Source organism: Acartia tonsa, chromosome 10 (assembly GCF_053477335.1).
Source record: "Acartia tonsa isolate MP-2025a chromosome 10, ASM5347733v1, whole genome shotgun sequence".
NCBI classification, from domain to species: Eukaryota; Metazoa; Arthropoda; class Copepoda; order Calanoida; family Acartiidae; genus Acartia; species Acartia tonsa.
In genome coordinates, this window is record NC_137269.1 from 49,963,895 (window position 1) to 49,980,897 (window position 17,003).

Sequence of the window (17,003 nt, forward strand, 5' to 3'; positions counted from 1 at the left end):
GTAATCTACATGCAATATCAGAGATAATTTGATTTTTATGGAGTTATTGTAATTTACTCAGCTGCTTTGGAAGATTTCTGTTTTAACTTATATCCCCTGACTAAAAGTTTCTTTTTATTTTGTTCCTTTGTCTGCAATTTTTAGAATTAAACTTATGGGAAGATGTTGTTCTTGTTATATTCTTCAGAAATTGTTGTATGATTTGTTTAAACAATGATCATTCTTAAGAGCAAAGCTTTTTTTACATTTTAGATCTGTCCCAACTTCTCCAGCATCATTTTTATGTTTTAGATGTAACTCTGTTCCTTTTCCCTTTAATAAAGTTTATTTTATCTTTTTTGTTAATAATTTTCAATATTAATGATCTATCAATGATCTTATTTCTTTAAAATTCTAAATGGTTCATCTTTATGTTTATATCTAAAATGACTAAGCTACATTTGCTTGACTAAGACAGGCCATTGATAATGAAGATTTTTTCTTTGAAATATATTTTATTATGAAGCATCAGTAGTTACTAATTTTAAATATTATGGTTGAGATAGATTTATAACTGTTAAACTTTACTTTTAAGATTATTAGTGTTTACATAAGTGTATTAACGTAATTTATTGTCCTTGATAAGTTATAAAATTATTATAACAAACAGAGATAAAGAAAAAATATTTAAGAAAATTATAGTTAGTAGTTATTTAGCCATTCAAGATGGTTTTCCTACTATTCCTGTTAATTAGTTTTGTAACAGGTAAAAGTTTTAACCTTTATTAGCCCAAGGGCTTTGGTTTGACTAGGAGTGGGGGGGGGGGGGGTTGAACGGCAACACCTCTACTACCAACTTCTAAATATTTTTAAGTTATGAAAAAATTCTGATCAAATTTTTCTTGTTTTATGAAATGTTTCTTTCTCTAATTTTTAAAGATTTTTCAGAGAATGTTTTCTAAAATTTTATTTTCAATTAGTGTTTATTCCAAAGTCATAATTGGAAACTATTTTATATTTGTAAAAAAAAGATCAGAATAGCAAATAAGATAATCTAGGTCTAGTGTTTGTGTTGCAGAATAATAATTTTTATTCAGCAAGATTTCATAATATGATGAATTTAGATAAATAATTTCATTGATGAATAAGGAAATTAGTGTTATATGAAATTTTTTTTTTCCATTGCATATGAAAAGTAAATTTACATAAACAAGGGGCTTTGTAAAACAATATTGGGGGTGTAGGTTGAACCCCTCAGATTAATGTAAAAAAAATATCTGACTTGTGAACTGTGAACCATGTGTTTTAAAGGTTTTTAGGGGGGCAAGAGTAGCAATCCTCATTACTTAATTTGAAGTCCTTGGAGAAAGATATTAAAATAAAGCACAGATACAATTATGTTCTTTAGAATATGAAATCTTTGAATCTTTAGATATAATTATAATTTTTACAATTCAGGATCAGAGGTATGTCAACCTCCTACGGATGCTAATTGCCAAAATGTTGAAGACAATGGAGTTTATACAATCTTCAACAGATGGCCATGTAAGAGTTATATATTTATATAAAAGTTAAAAACTAACTTGCTTAGATATATTCAAATATACATATTACTAGAGTTGGCTCATATCTCTATATATCGCTATTGGCTAGTTTTCTACATATCTATTTATCTATTTTTCAATAAATAAATTTTCCTCCCCCGCCATTACTATCTAAAAGAAAGAAGTAAATATTTATTAATTTAAATGATTTAAAAAGATTTTTTCAATTATATTTTTTTTCACATTACCATCACCAAAGGGTTAATATGATTAAAATTTTAGTTTTAATATTTTAACACAAAGGAAGTGTCGCCACAATTGAATTCTTTTAAAATAGAGTTTTCTTAGATTTACTCTATTATGAATGTATATTTTTTATTTATGAAATAAGGATTAAATACTTCAATGTAATTCAAATATCTACATGAAGTGAAAAACTTAATCCATTCCATAAACAAATAGAATAAAGGTCTTATTGCTTTGGTCAATGAGAGTTTAATGAGGATTATTGGAGCACTATGAGTTTTAAACACTTTACCATTGGAAGACTCGAGCTCATTTATAGACATTTATTTCCTATATAAATCTGTCATGGATCTTGATGCAATAAAGCAGGCTGTTTTGTAAATGTTTAAAATTGGAAGATTTCATTAAATAAAAGGAATTGCAAATATAATAAGTAATCGTAAATAATATAAAGGAGAAAGGATGGCTTGATATTAGTTTGTCTGTGTGCCTTTGTGTGTAAAAATAGTTTTTAAACTACAGACCAATATGACTTACAGTAAAGCTTCTTTGGATCAATGAAACACTTTTGATTATGAAAAATTACTTTCATAAAAATTTGTTATATTCATGAAAATAAAAACCTAAATAAGTTTATTCTTAGTCTTCCTTCTGGTTGTCTCATAAACTGGAAAATGCATTGTCTTTGTCTTTTACACCCAGTTTATAAAAAATCATTTTATGCACATCACTTGTGGCTTCTAGGAGCAATAAAGGGAAGATGGAGGGGGGGGGGGGGAGGAGTGGTTTTTGAGCATTCACTTTTATTTTTATTTTTTAATGAAAATAAAAAAAAAAAATTTGTTGAGGGCGATTCCTCTTAGGAAAGTGAAGGAACCTGCCCCCAAAATGGTTATAAAACATTCAATGACCTGTATAAAGCTTTATTGCAAAGAAGAACCATAACGGTCCAAGGGTAGGAAAGAGCTTACACTACAAACAGGATGTATTTTTGTGCTATGTCAAATTAAGATTCAGTTTCTGTCATGATGCAAATTAAATAATCTAATTAAAATGGTTAAAGGCCAGGACTGACATATTATTGACATGATTTTTTTTCAAATGCCATTAGTTACTTGTATCAATTGTATGGAGTTTAAAATAGTGGCCATGGCTGACATTTTATCAACCTAATAATATTCTACTAATCACTTCCAGGGAGGAGACATTGGATTATAAATAAAACTGGTCCACAAAGTTTTGTAAAAATGCTATCTTAATCATTGGCTTAAATAATTTTTGGTACTTTTAATTCAATTTATCAATCTTTGTCCTATCCCTCAAGATCCCTTAGTAATTACACAAAATTTTGCCAGGGTCTTTATTATTTAAAATCTAATATTTGAATGATTAATTAATTTATAATCTTTAACTGAAGGTGATTGTAAGAAAGTCTGGTGGTGTGAGGGTGGAAAACTTCAGACTGACATCTGCACACCAAATTCTTTTGGAGATGAAACATGTAAGAAAATTTTATTTAAAGGAAATCTGCCTGAAATGCACTGATCTAACTGCTGGGTCTATTTATAGCAGTTTTTCAGCAGTTAAAGCATAATATTTCTTGCAGGCTTTATCTTTATCACATTTTTAAGTAAACTGTGTTGGTGTTTTATTTATCTATAATTCAAAGTAGAATACTGTCTGTTTGACCACCTGTCATCGGTCTTAATAAAAGATCTTGGTAACTGCTCAACTGATTGGGTTCTACTCTTGTGAAATTAAACTTACTGTTACTGGGGTGGTTTTGAAATATCTTCTTTAAGGATGGGACACCCTCACCCCCCAAAAAAAGAAAAATATCCCTCAATTTTTTTAAAATAAAAACAAATAAGGGTGGTTGGGGAACCCCTAAAACACCATTTGATAGCATTTAACTTTAATTAGAGGATTTTTTGATAATATTTTTGTCTTAAAAACGATTCTATATAAGAGAAAGGGAAGCCACTATTATAAATATACTACACCCTTCCCTCCTTCTACTGTAATTTTCTTATTTTTGAAGCTAGAAGAAAATTTTTTGGAGAAAATGTTTATCTTTATGTAAATTTTATATTAGAAACATCAAATATAAATTTCAGCGGCCGCAGCTGTACTTGGCAGCTGCCAGCTGCCACTGTCAGCGGTAAAACAGCGGTGGATCTTTATGAAATTTTAATACATTATGTAGACACGTAAGAAAAGCTTAAGTTTAATTAAGTTTCAATTTGAAACCAAAAATTGAGGTCACAGGAGCCTTTTAAAGATATCGGGTGTCCTGGAGGATCAGGACCTGCAGGATCATACCTGGAACCTGAAATTGACTTGAACACCTACATATATTTAATATGAGGATGTACTACTAGAGGATATTTTTGTATTTTGGTAAGATAAAATGCTTTGTTTAAGTCAAAAAAAATATTTTTGCTCTTGCTACCTGGATAACCCTGCTGTTTGCTGGCATCTTGTGCCCGCCAGGATGAAAATATTTAAAAAATTCCAACTCTCAGTTATGTGTCATACCTATACTTAAAAAGTCATGCAGTTTGGGCTCTTAATTTTACACACACAGAAAATGATAGAAACCCCCCCCCCCCTGACCATTAAGGGTTAATGGGGGGAGTGCGCAGATTATTTGTTGAATGTGTCCTAATAACACAATTAAACTTATCATTTTTAAACTCCTAAATAAGTGAAAGATTTGTTTAATATAATATTATTATTTTTTAGTAGAATCTTTCAACAGAAAATCTGAAATTTAGTTGCTAGGCTATCAATATCATCATTAAATCCTATTTCTATTTGTTTTTATGTATTTATATAGAACTTTAACTATGTTTGATATTTAATTGTTTACCCCATTTGCAGTATTTTTAAAGATACTGAGGGTGAAGCAGATAATATGCTATAACCCTAAGCCTGTTTGTATAGTCCTATTCATTTCAATTATTGCATAATAAGTTCTGTTTCAATGTAAAAAATCCCAAATAGTATGCAAATAATTTTAAATTTAATGAATTGTTTTATTGTTATGATATAATATTTACATTATATATTTAAATTATTAGCTTAGATGTTAAATATTAATAATCCAAGAATAAGCTATGCTTTAAAAAAATAAGTTTCTTATTGAAATGTAACCCCCATCTTTCACTAATACAAATGTCAATTTATCACTAACTTAACTTATCTGTGTTTTGAACAAATTTTAATAGTGATAATTTTTTTTATCAATTATAGTCGAATATATTTTAGTACATTTAAGCCAAATCTTCATTGACAAATACAAACACAAACAAAAATAGAAATAAAATCATTTTTAAGACTGTTTATGTCCTTGTTATTATCTAAAATTGAAACATTGAATATGTTTATAATTTATATACTTTTTTTATAATTAGATGTGTTGCTTTCGGGATGGTGTTTTAATGTAACTGATGCTCCAATAAATATCTGCAACACAGGTAAAGGAAAGGAGAGGACATTAGACACTAAAGTTATATAAACATATTTTCTTATTATAAGTTTTGGAGCTTTTAATAAATCCAAATTGGATAGTATCATTTTCAAAATTATTTAATCATTTTAATCTTTAAAAGGGGTATTTTAATGAAATGAGGTATTTCATTTGGCTTCAATTTACATTAAGCGAAATATGACTTCGACTGACTTATAGTCAGAAATACATTTTTAAGTGGTCGCATTCTAAATATCATTTTTAAAAAATTCTTTTTCGGTCAGAAATTTTATTTAAGTTAGTTTTATCTGTTGCACATCCCCTCTTTGTCTAATTCCGATATGAACCCGCCCTATTATACATATTCTATGTTTTGAATTATTCTTGATTCAGGAAGTAGATACAGTCAAATTATATATTCATGTGTTTAGATGGAAATTGTGATTTACCCACTAATGCAAACTGTACCATGTTTACAGATGGACGGTCTGATACCTTTCCCCTTCCATGTGAGTTTATTTAGTTTCATCACTTTAAACTTTAACTTTCTGTTTTTTCCTTGTTGTTAGGCAGCATCTTATAATATAAAGTAGTAGTATACAGTTTGTATAGAGCTAAAGATCTCAGAAATTGCTCTAAATGAAAGCTTTATAAATATCTTGGTATAGTTATAAGTTGCATTTTTTCCCTCCAACCCATTTTTATAGCGGCTAAGGGTAAAGTAACTAGTACAAAACAAAGTAAAACATTATTTGTATTTGTAAGATGTTAAGCTACTCTATAATTTTTGTTTAAAGCAAAAGATCTCCCTAACATGTTCATTTAAAGCAAATTTAAGCAATTTTCTATTGTAGAGCCATTTGAATCTAGGGGTGCACCTTTCTATAATACAAATAAGAAGTCTGTTATCTTTTAAGGTTGTCAAACCCAATAAAAAATCCTCCCTAAGCGGAGATGTGTAGTTCAGACAAAGATTTTAAAATGGAAACAAAAAATATTATTTAGATAATAGGATAATGAAAAATAATGAGAACAATTTATTCTATGTTCAAGTGCTAACAACCTGCTATTCATATTTAGGTAATTGTCGTGGTACGTGGTGGTGTTTACATCGTCAAATCAATATTTGTAAGTTATTATTTCTAAATCTAATCTTTTCCTCTTTGTACAAATCTTATAACATCACTTCCTTGCTAGATTCAACTTCAAAATTATTATTTTAGTTACATAAATTATAAAATATTAATTAGGATATAAGTTATGTAACAAATAGAGAAGTACTATAAGCCTTGCATAAGTGTATGTGTCTGTGTTTGAATTTATGCATTCAACAAACTATAATGTCAAAGTGTGTGAGGTAGTGCCTGTGTGTGTGTGTGGTAATGCATATGTGTGTGTGTTAGTGCATGTGGGTGTGTTTGTGTTTGTGCTAATGTGTATGTGTGTGGTTGTGCGTGTAAGTGGTGCATGCTGCATGCTATTATTCATTCTGTCTAAAATAAGAGTAAAGTAAATATTGAAATAGTATCAAACATTATAACATTATAACAGATTAACCCTAATAAAAGTATTTATTAACATCTGCAGCCCATATTTCTCAATAAATTATTAAAAAATTTACATGTCCTTTTCTCTATAGATTTCCACTTAAGTAGATATAAAAATATTTTTTTTACATCAGTTAACAGCTGAGATTTTTAGAGCTAAAGTTTTGAAAAAGTGGCTGAGGAAAAAGTAACATTTCAAGAAAAATGCTTTTTTAAAGTGAAATTGCGTGTTTTCTTCTTAATTTCAATACTTTTTATAAAACTTATATAAAGATGTTTCCAAGAAATTTATTTCATGCTGCAAGCACTTTTTTCACTTGTTCTAAAAGGCATTTTTAGATAAGTGAATATTAGGGTGGGTCGATTTTGGACATTTTTTTTCTGAGGCCAAAGCGGGGATCTGCACTCAATTTATATAGATATAATACACCTCTGGATGATTTAAAATTTATCCTAAGTCTTAAAACCGCTGACGACCAGACATTCAATTGTATAGCTATTTGTAAATGGGAGTCAAAAATTTATTGAATCAGAACTATGGCTTCATGGTGCTCCTTGGAAATGCCTTGAGGAGCTGAGTCAGGAACTTTTGTCCGTTTCAAAAAATCTCGTTCCTAGCCTGAGAAAATCTAAAAAACCTCTACAAATTGGACACTTCTCAATAAACCTTAAATTTTTTTGGTTTTTTAGTGATTTCTAAGGCTAGGAACGAGATATTTTGAAACGGACAAAAGTTCCTGATTCAGCTTCTCAAGGCCTTTCCAGGGAGCACCATGAAGCCATAGTTCTGATTCAAAATAAATTTTGAATGTCGTCGTTGCATACTAATAAGTAATGAATTATATTTTTAAGTGGTCGTGTTCTAAAACTCAATTTTTTAAAATTCTTTTTCGGTCAGAAATGTTTTTAAGGTTAATTTTATCTGTTGCATATCCCCGCTTTGTCTAATTCCGATATGAACCCACCCTAGTGAATATTGCAAAAACACCCCTACACAAAGAAATCCTATAAAACATACTAGTAGAACAAAAGTTTACATAAACAGAAATCAAACATTTTTTTATTTTATTAAAATAAGTTAAAAAACAAAAAATTACAGCTACAAATTTTTATTAAACATTTAACAATTTGAATGATTTTTATGTGTCCTAGATTAATTTGATATGTGGGCTTGAATTTATTGGTAAAGGTGGCGTTAATCCTTCCAGTAATGAGCATAAATTGGGTAGGAGTTTATTTAAGGTCATAATAATAAGTAGGAGATATTATAAGATTTGAGGGAAAATGGTTATAAGAAAAAAGCATTCAGTAAAATTTAAAAAGTAGTTTTTTATATGTAAAAATAATGTTTTTTAATGCAATAGAAAAAGTATCAATTGTAAACTTGCTCTTCTTTCTTATTTGTTTTTTAACGGGTTGAGAAAAAGTAATATTCTAATAAAAAACTAAGAAATATTTAGCTATATCCAGTTTCTCAAGCACTTTTTCCATACTTTGGCACTAAAAATCTCGGCTGTTAACCCATTAATGACAATAGGGTCTTAAACGACGCACAAATTCAAACCTATACTATCACTCTATTTTTTTTATGCTGTCCTTTTTTAATGTTTGTAAATAACTGAATAGAGCTTCAAGTTTTGTCCTCTACATTGCTTGGCCTCTTACTTCATTCGATGACCAGATGAAATCATATTTTCATGGCAGAAGTGGAAAAAATAGGAAAATATTTCCACACCAGGCCTAACTTTTTTCTTTTAAAGAATTAAAACATACTTATTCATAATTAATTATAGCATTTGTTATATATTTTTAGTTTCTGCTAAGTTTTCTTTTATTTTAGTTAGTTTAAATACTTTATTTTGATAAATTGTTGTGCGTCGTATTTGACGCATTCGGACTAATCATTTTAGCCATTGCGTCCTTTTTGACCTTATAGGACTAATCATTTTAGGATTTTACTGTATAATCTCCTATAATCTACTAGTTGCTACGCCCCTAACCTCTAGGACGTGTGGGGGATGTCAGGAAAATAGCTTAAAACCATCCCAAGGTATTTATAAAGCTTCCCTGATAAGTAAAACCAATTCAGACCTTCAATTTCTGTAATCTTTGGCTTGAGCCAAAAAACCTTACTACTTTATAGTATGGAATACAATACAAGCAGCGGCTACGCCCCTAGAGGCATCTAGGGCCCCTTAGATTGCATGGGGAGTCAAATCCCCTCTTTCAATTACAATTTTTTAAAGAAAAAGTTTTTTTTTTTAATTTTTTTTTTATTTTCTAGGGATGATTTCTCTTAAGGGATGGTGGTGGTACCCTCCTTCAAAATAGTTATAAACCTTACCAGGACCTAGTAGAAGCTACCATGTAACGGAGCACCATATAGGTTCAGTGGTTAGCAAGGTCCTTTGGTACACACACAAAGACATACAATAACATGTTACTTTATTTTAAGGATATAAAAGTAGTAGCGCAGATAATCTACAACTAGGGTCTGTCTGTACGTCCACCTGTCTGTATTTCCATAATTGCATCCAAATAAATAATAGCTACCTTACAACTAGGGAATGTATGTATGTCTGTCTATATATCTAAAATTACAGCCAATTAAAGACTGTAAATATGTTTATACTTCCGTAATTTTTATTGCAGCCTAGCTGTTAATATATTCATAAAAATAGCGCAAATACTCTACAATTATGGTCTGTCTGTACATCCGTCCGTCTGTATATATATAATTGCATCCAAATAATTAACAACTACGCTACAACTAAGAAATGTATTGGTTAGGGATCTAAAATAGTAAGTCAATGGCCGATAAATTGATGTACTTACTCAGGGATATTATACCATAAAATCTTTCTGTAGATTACATTTAGTGGTTGAAACATTTGGACACTTAATAACCAACCAATCAAAATACAAATACAATTCCCCACAGTTGGTAAGACAACAAATAAAAAAAAGTTATTATAAAACTTAAAGGATTAACAGGGGCTGGGGGGGGGGGGGTTGAGGGGTTGTCATGTATTGGGTTGTTCAATATAATTGTCGACAAAATCATATTTTTTTGCTAAACATTGTAATAAAGTGAAAGGGTATCTATCTGTGTATCTGCTTAACTGATATGCTTCTTTTTTTACTTTGTAGCTTCTCAAAGGTCCTAGGAAGGTTTACAACTATTTTTGGGGAGGTAACCTCCACCCTCCAAAGAGAAATCGCCCCTTGAAAAAGACCCCCCAACACAAGAAAAAATAGAATTAACTTAATGAAATTAATTCTTTTTAAATAAAAAATATTGTTGTTGAATTTAATGACCTCTCCCCATCTCAAGTGCTCCTAAAGGCCTCTAGGGGCGTAGCCACTAGTACTAAATAATTATATTTTGAATTGTTTCATACAGACGAATGGACGTACAGACCGACACTGATTGTAGAGTATCTGTGTTATGTATCCTTTTAATAAAGTAACAGGATATACTTTCTACATGTGTCTGTGTGTTGTGTACCAAGGGATCTCACTAACCACTGAACCGATATGGTTCTCCTTTACATGGTAGCTTCTCATAGAACCTGGTAAGGTTAATAAATATTTTGGGGGAGAGTACCACCACCCTCCAAAGAGAAATCGCCACTTTAAAAAGACCCCCAACACAAGAAAAAATAGAATGAACTTAATGAAATTAATTCTTTTTAAATCTAAAATAAGAAATATTGTTGTAGAATTCAATGACCTCTCCCCATCCCAAGTGCCCCTAAAGGCCTCTAGGGGCGTAGCCACTAGTACTAAATAATTATATTCTGAATTGTTTTATACAGACAAATGGACGTACAGACAGACACTGATTGTAGAGTATCTGTGTTATGTATCCTTTTAATAAAGTAACAGGATCTAAATACATTCTACAAACATGTGTCTGTGTGTACTAAGGGATCTCACTAACCACTGAACCGATATGGTTCTCCTTTACATTTTAGCTTCTCATAGGACCTGGTAAGGTTTATAACTATTTTGGGGGAGAGTACCACAACCGCTTTAGGAGAAATCACACCTAGAAAATAATAAACCCCTCTCATTATTTTTTTTAAATTTTTCTTTAAAAACTGTAATTGAAAGAGGGGGTTTGACTCCCCCCAAACCCAAGGGCCCCTGGATGCCTCTAGGGGCGAAGCCGCTGCTAGTATAGTGTTCCATACTATAAAGTAGTAAGGTTTTTGTCTGAAGCTAAAGATTATAGAAATTTCGGGTCTGAATTGGTTTTACTTATCAGGAAAGCTTTATAAATATCTTGGGATGGTTTTATGCTATTTTTCTGACATTCCCCACCCACCCTAGAGGTTAGGGGCGAAGCAACTAATAGATTATACAGTTATTCTGACGACAGGGGGGAAGTTCGGCACTAATGGGTTAATAGATTTTTAAAAAAAATATTTTTTTATCTACTTATGTGGAAATCTATAGAGAAAAGGACATGTAAATTATTTTAAAAATTTGTTGAGAAATATGGGCTGCAGATGCTAAAAAATACTTTTTCAGGGGTCAATCTGTACAATATACATAAATATAAAATAAATGCATCTAAATTGTTTTTTGTAATGCTTCGTCAAGTAAAGATTATCATATGATATGCAATTCTATGAATGTATTGAAAAGTCATTATTAGTTCTAGTCAAAATATTTTACTATCTTATATAGACGTTTCAGAGTAGCTTTAGTACTTTAACTTATATAAGGAATGAATTGTGATATTAAATGATTTAAAAGAATAAATTTGAATATTGCATACCCAATCATAAATATTATTAGTGGATGATTATTGTGATGAAGGAAAAGGTAACATTTCATTTTTTCAAAATTGAAAAAAAAATTTCTAAGAGGATAATACCTATCTTTTTAGCTGATATGATTTTTCATTCCAATTCTAAACATTCAATAAAGACTTGAATTACTTCAACCACCTAACTGTCTGATTGTCATGGATTTAATTTTTGTATGTTCATTAAAATGAATACTTTTGAATTATGTTTTGAAATTTGTACCATTAGTAATTTTTGTATAGCCAAGGTACAAAACACACTTTGGCGGTGTGACAGAGCCATGGATTCTTCTTATTGCAAGGTAAATAATAACAATGCAAACTATGAAAAAAACTGAAACCCAGTTATTGTAAAACAGGATGTTTTTCTGTCTGTATGTACCCAACAACCTTGCTTACTGCTTAACCCATATAGTTCTCCTTTACAGGGTAACTTTTCATATGTCCTAGGAAGGTTTTTAACTACTTTATAACAACATCATCCCAAGAGAAATTGTCAAAAAATATAATATACTTTAAAACATTATTGCAGGGCAGTGCCAGTGTTGTGCAAACATAAATAAAATAAAGTTGATCTTAACAAAGACAAATTATTTCTCAAAATACAAAAGAAAACATTTAAAGTGCCATTATAGGTATCTAGGGGCTTTGCCACTAGTTTCCCTTAAAGTTCCTAGCTAGCACATAAACCTCCATCCACCCTTTTTATAATTAAAAAAAAACATTTAAAGTGCCATTAGATGGAGTAAGAAAATCTACTTATAAATTAGATTACCAGTATGTCACAATGAAGTAAACATTCTGTAATTATTCACTAGAAAAATCACTTAAAGAACTTCTACATTAGGGTGGGTTGATAGTGGGAACGTGCACCTGATTATTATTAAAATATTACACCTCTAGATGATTTAAAATTGATTTCAAGTCTAAAAACCGCTGGCGACCACACCTTCAATTGTATAGCTATTTTTAAATGGGAATAAAAAAAAATTAATTCAAACCTATGGCTTCATGGTCCTCCCTGAAATGGCCTTGAGGAGTAGAATCAGGAACTTTTGTCCTTTTAAAAATATCTTGGTCCTAGCCAAAGAAATGACTAAAGAACCCAGCATTGTTAGTTTTTTTTTTTTTGAAAATTGGCCAACTTTTATTGTTTTTTCAGTCATTTCTTAGGCTAGAAAAGTGATATTTTGAAACAGACAAAATTTCCTGAATCTACTCCTCAAAGCAGTTTCAGGCAGCACCAAGAAGCCTTAGTTCTCATTTAAATTAGTTTCCATTTGAAATTATCTAAACCATTGAATGTGTGGTCGCCAGCGGTTTTAGACTTAAGATAAATTTAAGATCATCCAGAGGTTTTTTTTTATTTTTAGTAGAGTGTCTAGACATGAAATGATATTTTCTTGGAAAAAAATATTTGTTAGAACCAGCAGAAATGATTTTATACTATATATAAATTTCTTGTCTGCTAGGGAATTGTGTTACTTGAAAAGAAATAAGACCTTTATAAGGTTTTCTTAATGTCATTGCTTGAGCATGAATTGGTTTATTTTGTATTCATTTTTGATCAAAACTGTAGGTTTTCTATTGAAAAAAGTGAAGCATTTTTTTTTAAACACCCTTTACCCTTAACGGTCGGGGAGGGGCATTGAACACCCCCCCTCCAGTTTTTTCTCTCTCATTTTCTGTGTGTGAAAGAGCCCAAACTGCAAAAATATTTTTTTGATACAGGTGTTCAAGTCAATTTCAGGTCCTGATCCTCCAAGTCTCCAGAAATCTATAAAAGACTCCTGTGGTCGCAATTTTTGACTTAGAGATTTCAAATTTTAGACTTAAGCTTTTCTTACATGACTACATAATGTAAATCAAAAATTCATAAAGATCTGCCGCTGTTTTCCCGCCAATCACTGACTACAATGGCTGGCAGCTGCCAATTACAGCTGCAGCCGCTGAAATTTATATTATGATATTTCAAATATAAAATTTACATAAAAATAAATATTTTCTGCAAAAAAAATTGACTTTGACTTACTTAAGGTCGGAAATTCATCATAAAACAGGGAACTTGCACAAAAAATTTTAGGAACTAGATTGACCGATTAAGGTGCGGCAAGGGGCGCAACTGTTAAAGTGATCAAGAATTCATTTTTTCAAAATGCATTTTAGTTTACCTTTTCCTATTTTTAAAGTAATTTCCATAGAATAATGCCTTAAAAGTTCAACTAAGTTAGAAAAAAATCAGTTTAAAATGCCGAGCTTATTTCCACCTAAAGTTCACATTAAAATCTGTGCAACAATTAAACTATGGAATAATAAGCCATTTCTTCGCTCACAGATAAAAACAAAAAAATCAATACTTAGGAAATATTTTTATAATACATCTTTATTAATATTTGTCTTCAAACTTTCTTTAAAATGTAATGAAAAAGTTTGGTTCATTTTATAAAATCACTAACCGAATTTCGGTATGTTTGAGCTGGTATAAAGACAATAGAAAAATTGTTTAAATCTATAGAAAGAATGATATTTAAGAATTAAATTGTTTAAAACACACACACACACTTAACGCACCCACCCACGAACCCACTTGCTACCTGCATAACCAGGGAACTAGAGGCATAAGACAATGGCCGTTAAATTAATGGATATTCACAATGAAAATATACACAAAATTACCCATTTTGTAAACAATATTTGGTGGTTTAAACATTTGGACACTCAAAGTAATAAACCAACCAATTAAAATTCTATGAAAGTCCCCAAAGTTAATTAGCCAACCAACAAAATGTCATTAACTTTGGGAACTAATGTAATAAAAAGCCAAATATCCATTACCCCCCTGCATACAATTACATACAGAAGGGTTGAGTTTTAAATGAAAAGATTTAACAATATCCTATTTTATAAAGTTGTAAGCTTTTTTTATCTGTAGAGAAGGGACTGCTGAAACAATATGGTTCACTTTTACAGTGAAGCTTCTTATAGTTTTTGGGAAAGGTTTTAGGCTATTTTATTTTTATTAAAAAAGTCGTTTGTTGGTTTTAAGCTATTTTTCTGCCCTTTTATATCCCTTTGAATATCCCTAGATACTAGAGACACAGTTGCTTGTGGATTAAATAAAAATTAGAAAAATATAAATTTAGATTTGTTTCTTTTTATACATTAAATAATATTTATTTAACAACTAACCCCCCAGGTAAAAATCTGAATGTGTTAGAAAGAAAATCAGAGAGAGAGAGAGAGAGAGAGAGAGAGAGAGAGATAGAGAGAAAGAGAGAGAGAGAGAGAGAGAGAGAAGGAGAGAGAGGGGTTATACTCAAAAAATGCCTATCTTAGAAAACGCTTATAATAAAAACTTTGGTTCATGGAAAGGATACAAAGGATACAAATACAACAAAACCCGCAAACTTGTTTCCTTTCCATGACCGAAACTTATAAATTATTTTGTGGGTTAAAGCTTATTTTGAATATCTACTATAAGTAGCCCTCTTTCTGTTTAAGTTAATAAATTATATTTAAGTAATACACACATCCTAAATATAAATTGTTATAATAATGTAACAGGATGTCTGTATGTTTGTCTGTTCTAAAGGATCTTGCTAACAGCTGAACCAGTATGGTTCTCCTTTACAGGGTAGCTCGTTATAAGTTCTAGAAATGTTTATAACTATTTTGGAGGAGAATACCACCACCCTCCAAAACGATTTATACATTATACATTAAAAATTTTAATTTTTAAAATTTAAATTTTTTATGGAAGTTTGAAGCTTTTTTAGCAAGTAGTAAATATTGAGATAGGATGAGGGTGCTATGTTCACAATCGACAACTATAAATCATTTGACCTTATATCCATATTTGGTAATATCTTTTCGATTATCCGTAGAAATCGTTTAATCTCCCCTTAAAAAGAAATTATAAACCTTTTTGGTTAGTTTAATATGTATGTAACAAAAAAATTTATTCTACTCTAAATTTGCAAGTAAACTTCAACAAAAAGATTGTTATTTGTCGATTTTGATATGTTTTAAGATATGTATAATAAAACACAAAATACAACAATGTTTTCAAGGGAATAAATTTGTTTTTTTAATGTTTGATTTATTTTTAAATGGGAAGTATTTAAGACTTAATTCTCAAAACAGTACTCTTAAAAAACATTAATCAGTGACATATATCGACTTTTTCCCAGCTTCGTGAACACTTTAAGGGTTTATATTTTATAAGTTGAAAATGAAATGGGTATTTATAATTCCTATATGTTTTTATTTTTTTTTCATTTTTTATTAATTGATTCTTTATTTGTCTTTATCATTTACTTAAAAAAATTACATTAAAAGTATAACAATATTAATTTAAAACTCATTTAAAATATTCAAGTTGGATAAAAATTGTTTATGTACACATATATAAAAGAATATCATTTCAAAATTACATTGGTTAAATGATTTTTACAATCTGTGACATTCCCTTCGTTCAGTCATATTTTAATTCCTCAAAAATTATAATGGATCACATTTAAGGTGTGATTGGCAGACTGAATAAAGAAGGGATGGGCAGGGACAGTTTTATTATGAGCAGAATGCTCTAACACTGTTAGGTACAAGGGTCGCCAGAGGATGAATTAAGGATAATTTTCGACTGGTCCCTTACCTTGTTATTGCCCCTATAACTCAAGTCACAGATCCTGGGCAGGGACAATTTTATTAAGAGCAGAATGCTCTAACATTGTTAGGTACAAGGGTCGCCAGGAGATGAATTAAGGATAATTTTCGACTGGTCCTTTACCTTAGTATTGCCCCTATAACTCAAGTCACAGATCCTGTGGTATTCCCCTGGCCCAGTCATCAATAAAGCCTCCAAAAAAATAGTGTATCACATATTAATTTAATATGTTAATTTGGCATCCAGAAAAGAAAACATGCTGAAATGGGGTGTAGGGATCAAACCCCTTTTGACAGGGTTCTAAAACCCATAATATACCACTCTAAAATTGATGTCAATTTAAAGTGTTCACGAAGCTGGGAAAAAGTTGATATATGTCACTGATTAATGTTTTTTAAGAGTACTATTTTGAGAATTAAGTCTTAATTACTTCCCATTTTAAAATAAATCAAACTTTAAAAAAACGAATTTATTCCCTTGAAAACATTGATGTATTTTGTGTTTTATTATACATATCTTAAAACCTATCAAAATCGACAAATAACAATCTTTTTGTTAAGGTTTACTTGCAAATTTAGAGTAGAATAAATTCTTTTGTTACATACATATCAAACTAACCAAAAAGGTTTATAATTTCTTTTTACAGGGAGATTAAACGATTTTTACGGATAATCAAAAAGATATTACCAAATATGGATATAAGGTCAGCTGATTTATAGTTGTCGATTGTAACATA

General features: G+C 30.2%; 1 protein-coding gene across 1 annotated transcript in view; it reads left to right on the forward strand.

Moving 5' to 3' along the window:
- Positions 1–631: 631 nt before the first annotated feature.
- Positions 632–17,003, forward strand: part of LOC145329296 (adhesion G protein-coupled receptor L2-like) — a 46,595-nt gene continuing 30,223 nt past the window's right edge. The window contains exons 1-8 of the mRNA XM_080173357.1: positions 632–745; positions 1,438–1,524; positions 3,187–3,270; positions 5,186–5,248; positions 5,673–5,750; positions 6,322–6,369; positions 11,595–11,621; positions 11,848–11,906. Coding sequence (XP_080029483.1) covers positions 706–745; positions 1,438–1,524; positions 3,187–3,270; positions 5,186–5,248; positions 5,673–5,750; positions 6,322–6,369; positions 11,595–11,621; positions 11,848–11,906 — 486 coding nt within the window. The 5' untranslated portion in view covers positions 632–705. The remainder of the gene's footprint in view (positions 746–1,437; positions 1,525–3,186; positions 3,271–5,185; positions 5,249–5,672; positions 5,751–6,321; positions 6,370–11,594; positions 11,622–11,847; positions 11,907–17,003) is intronic.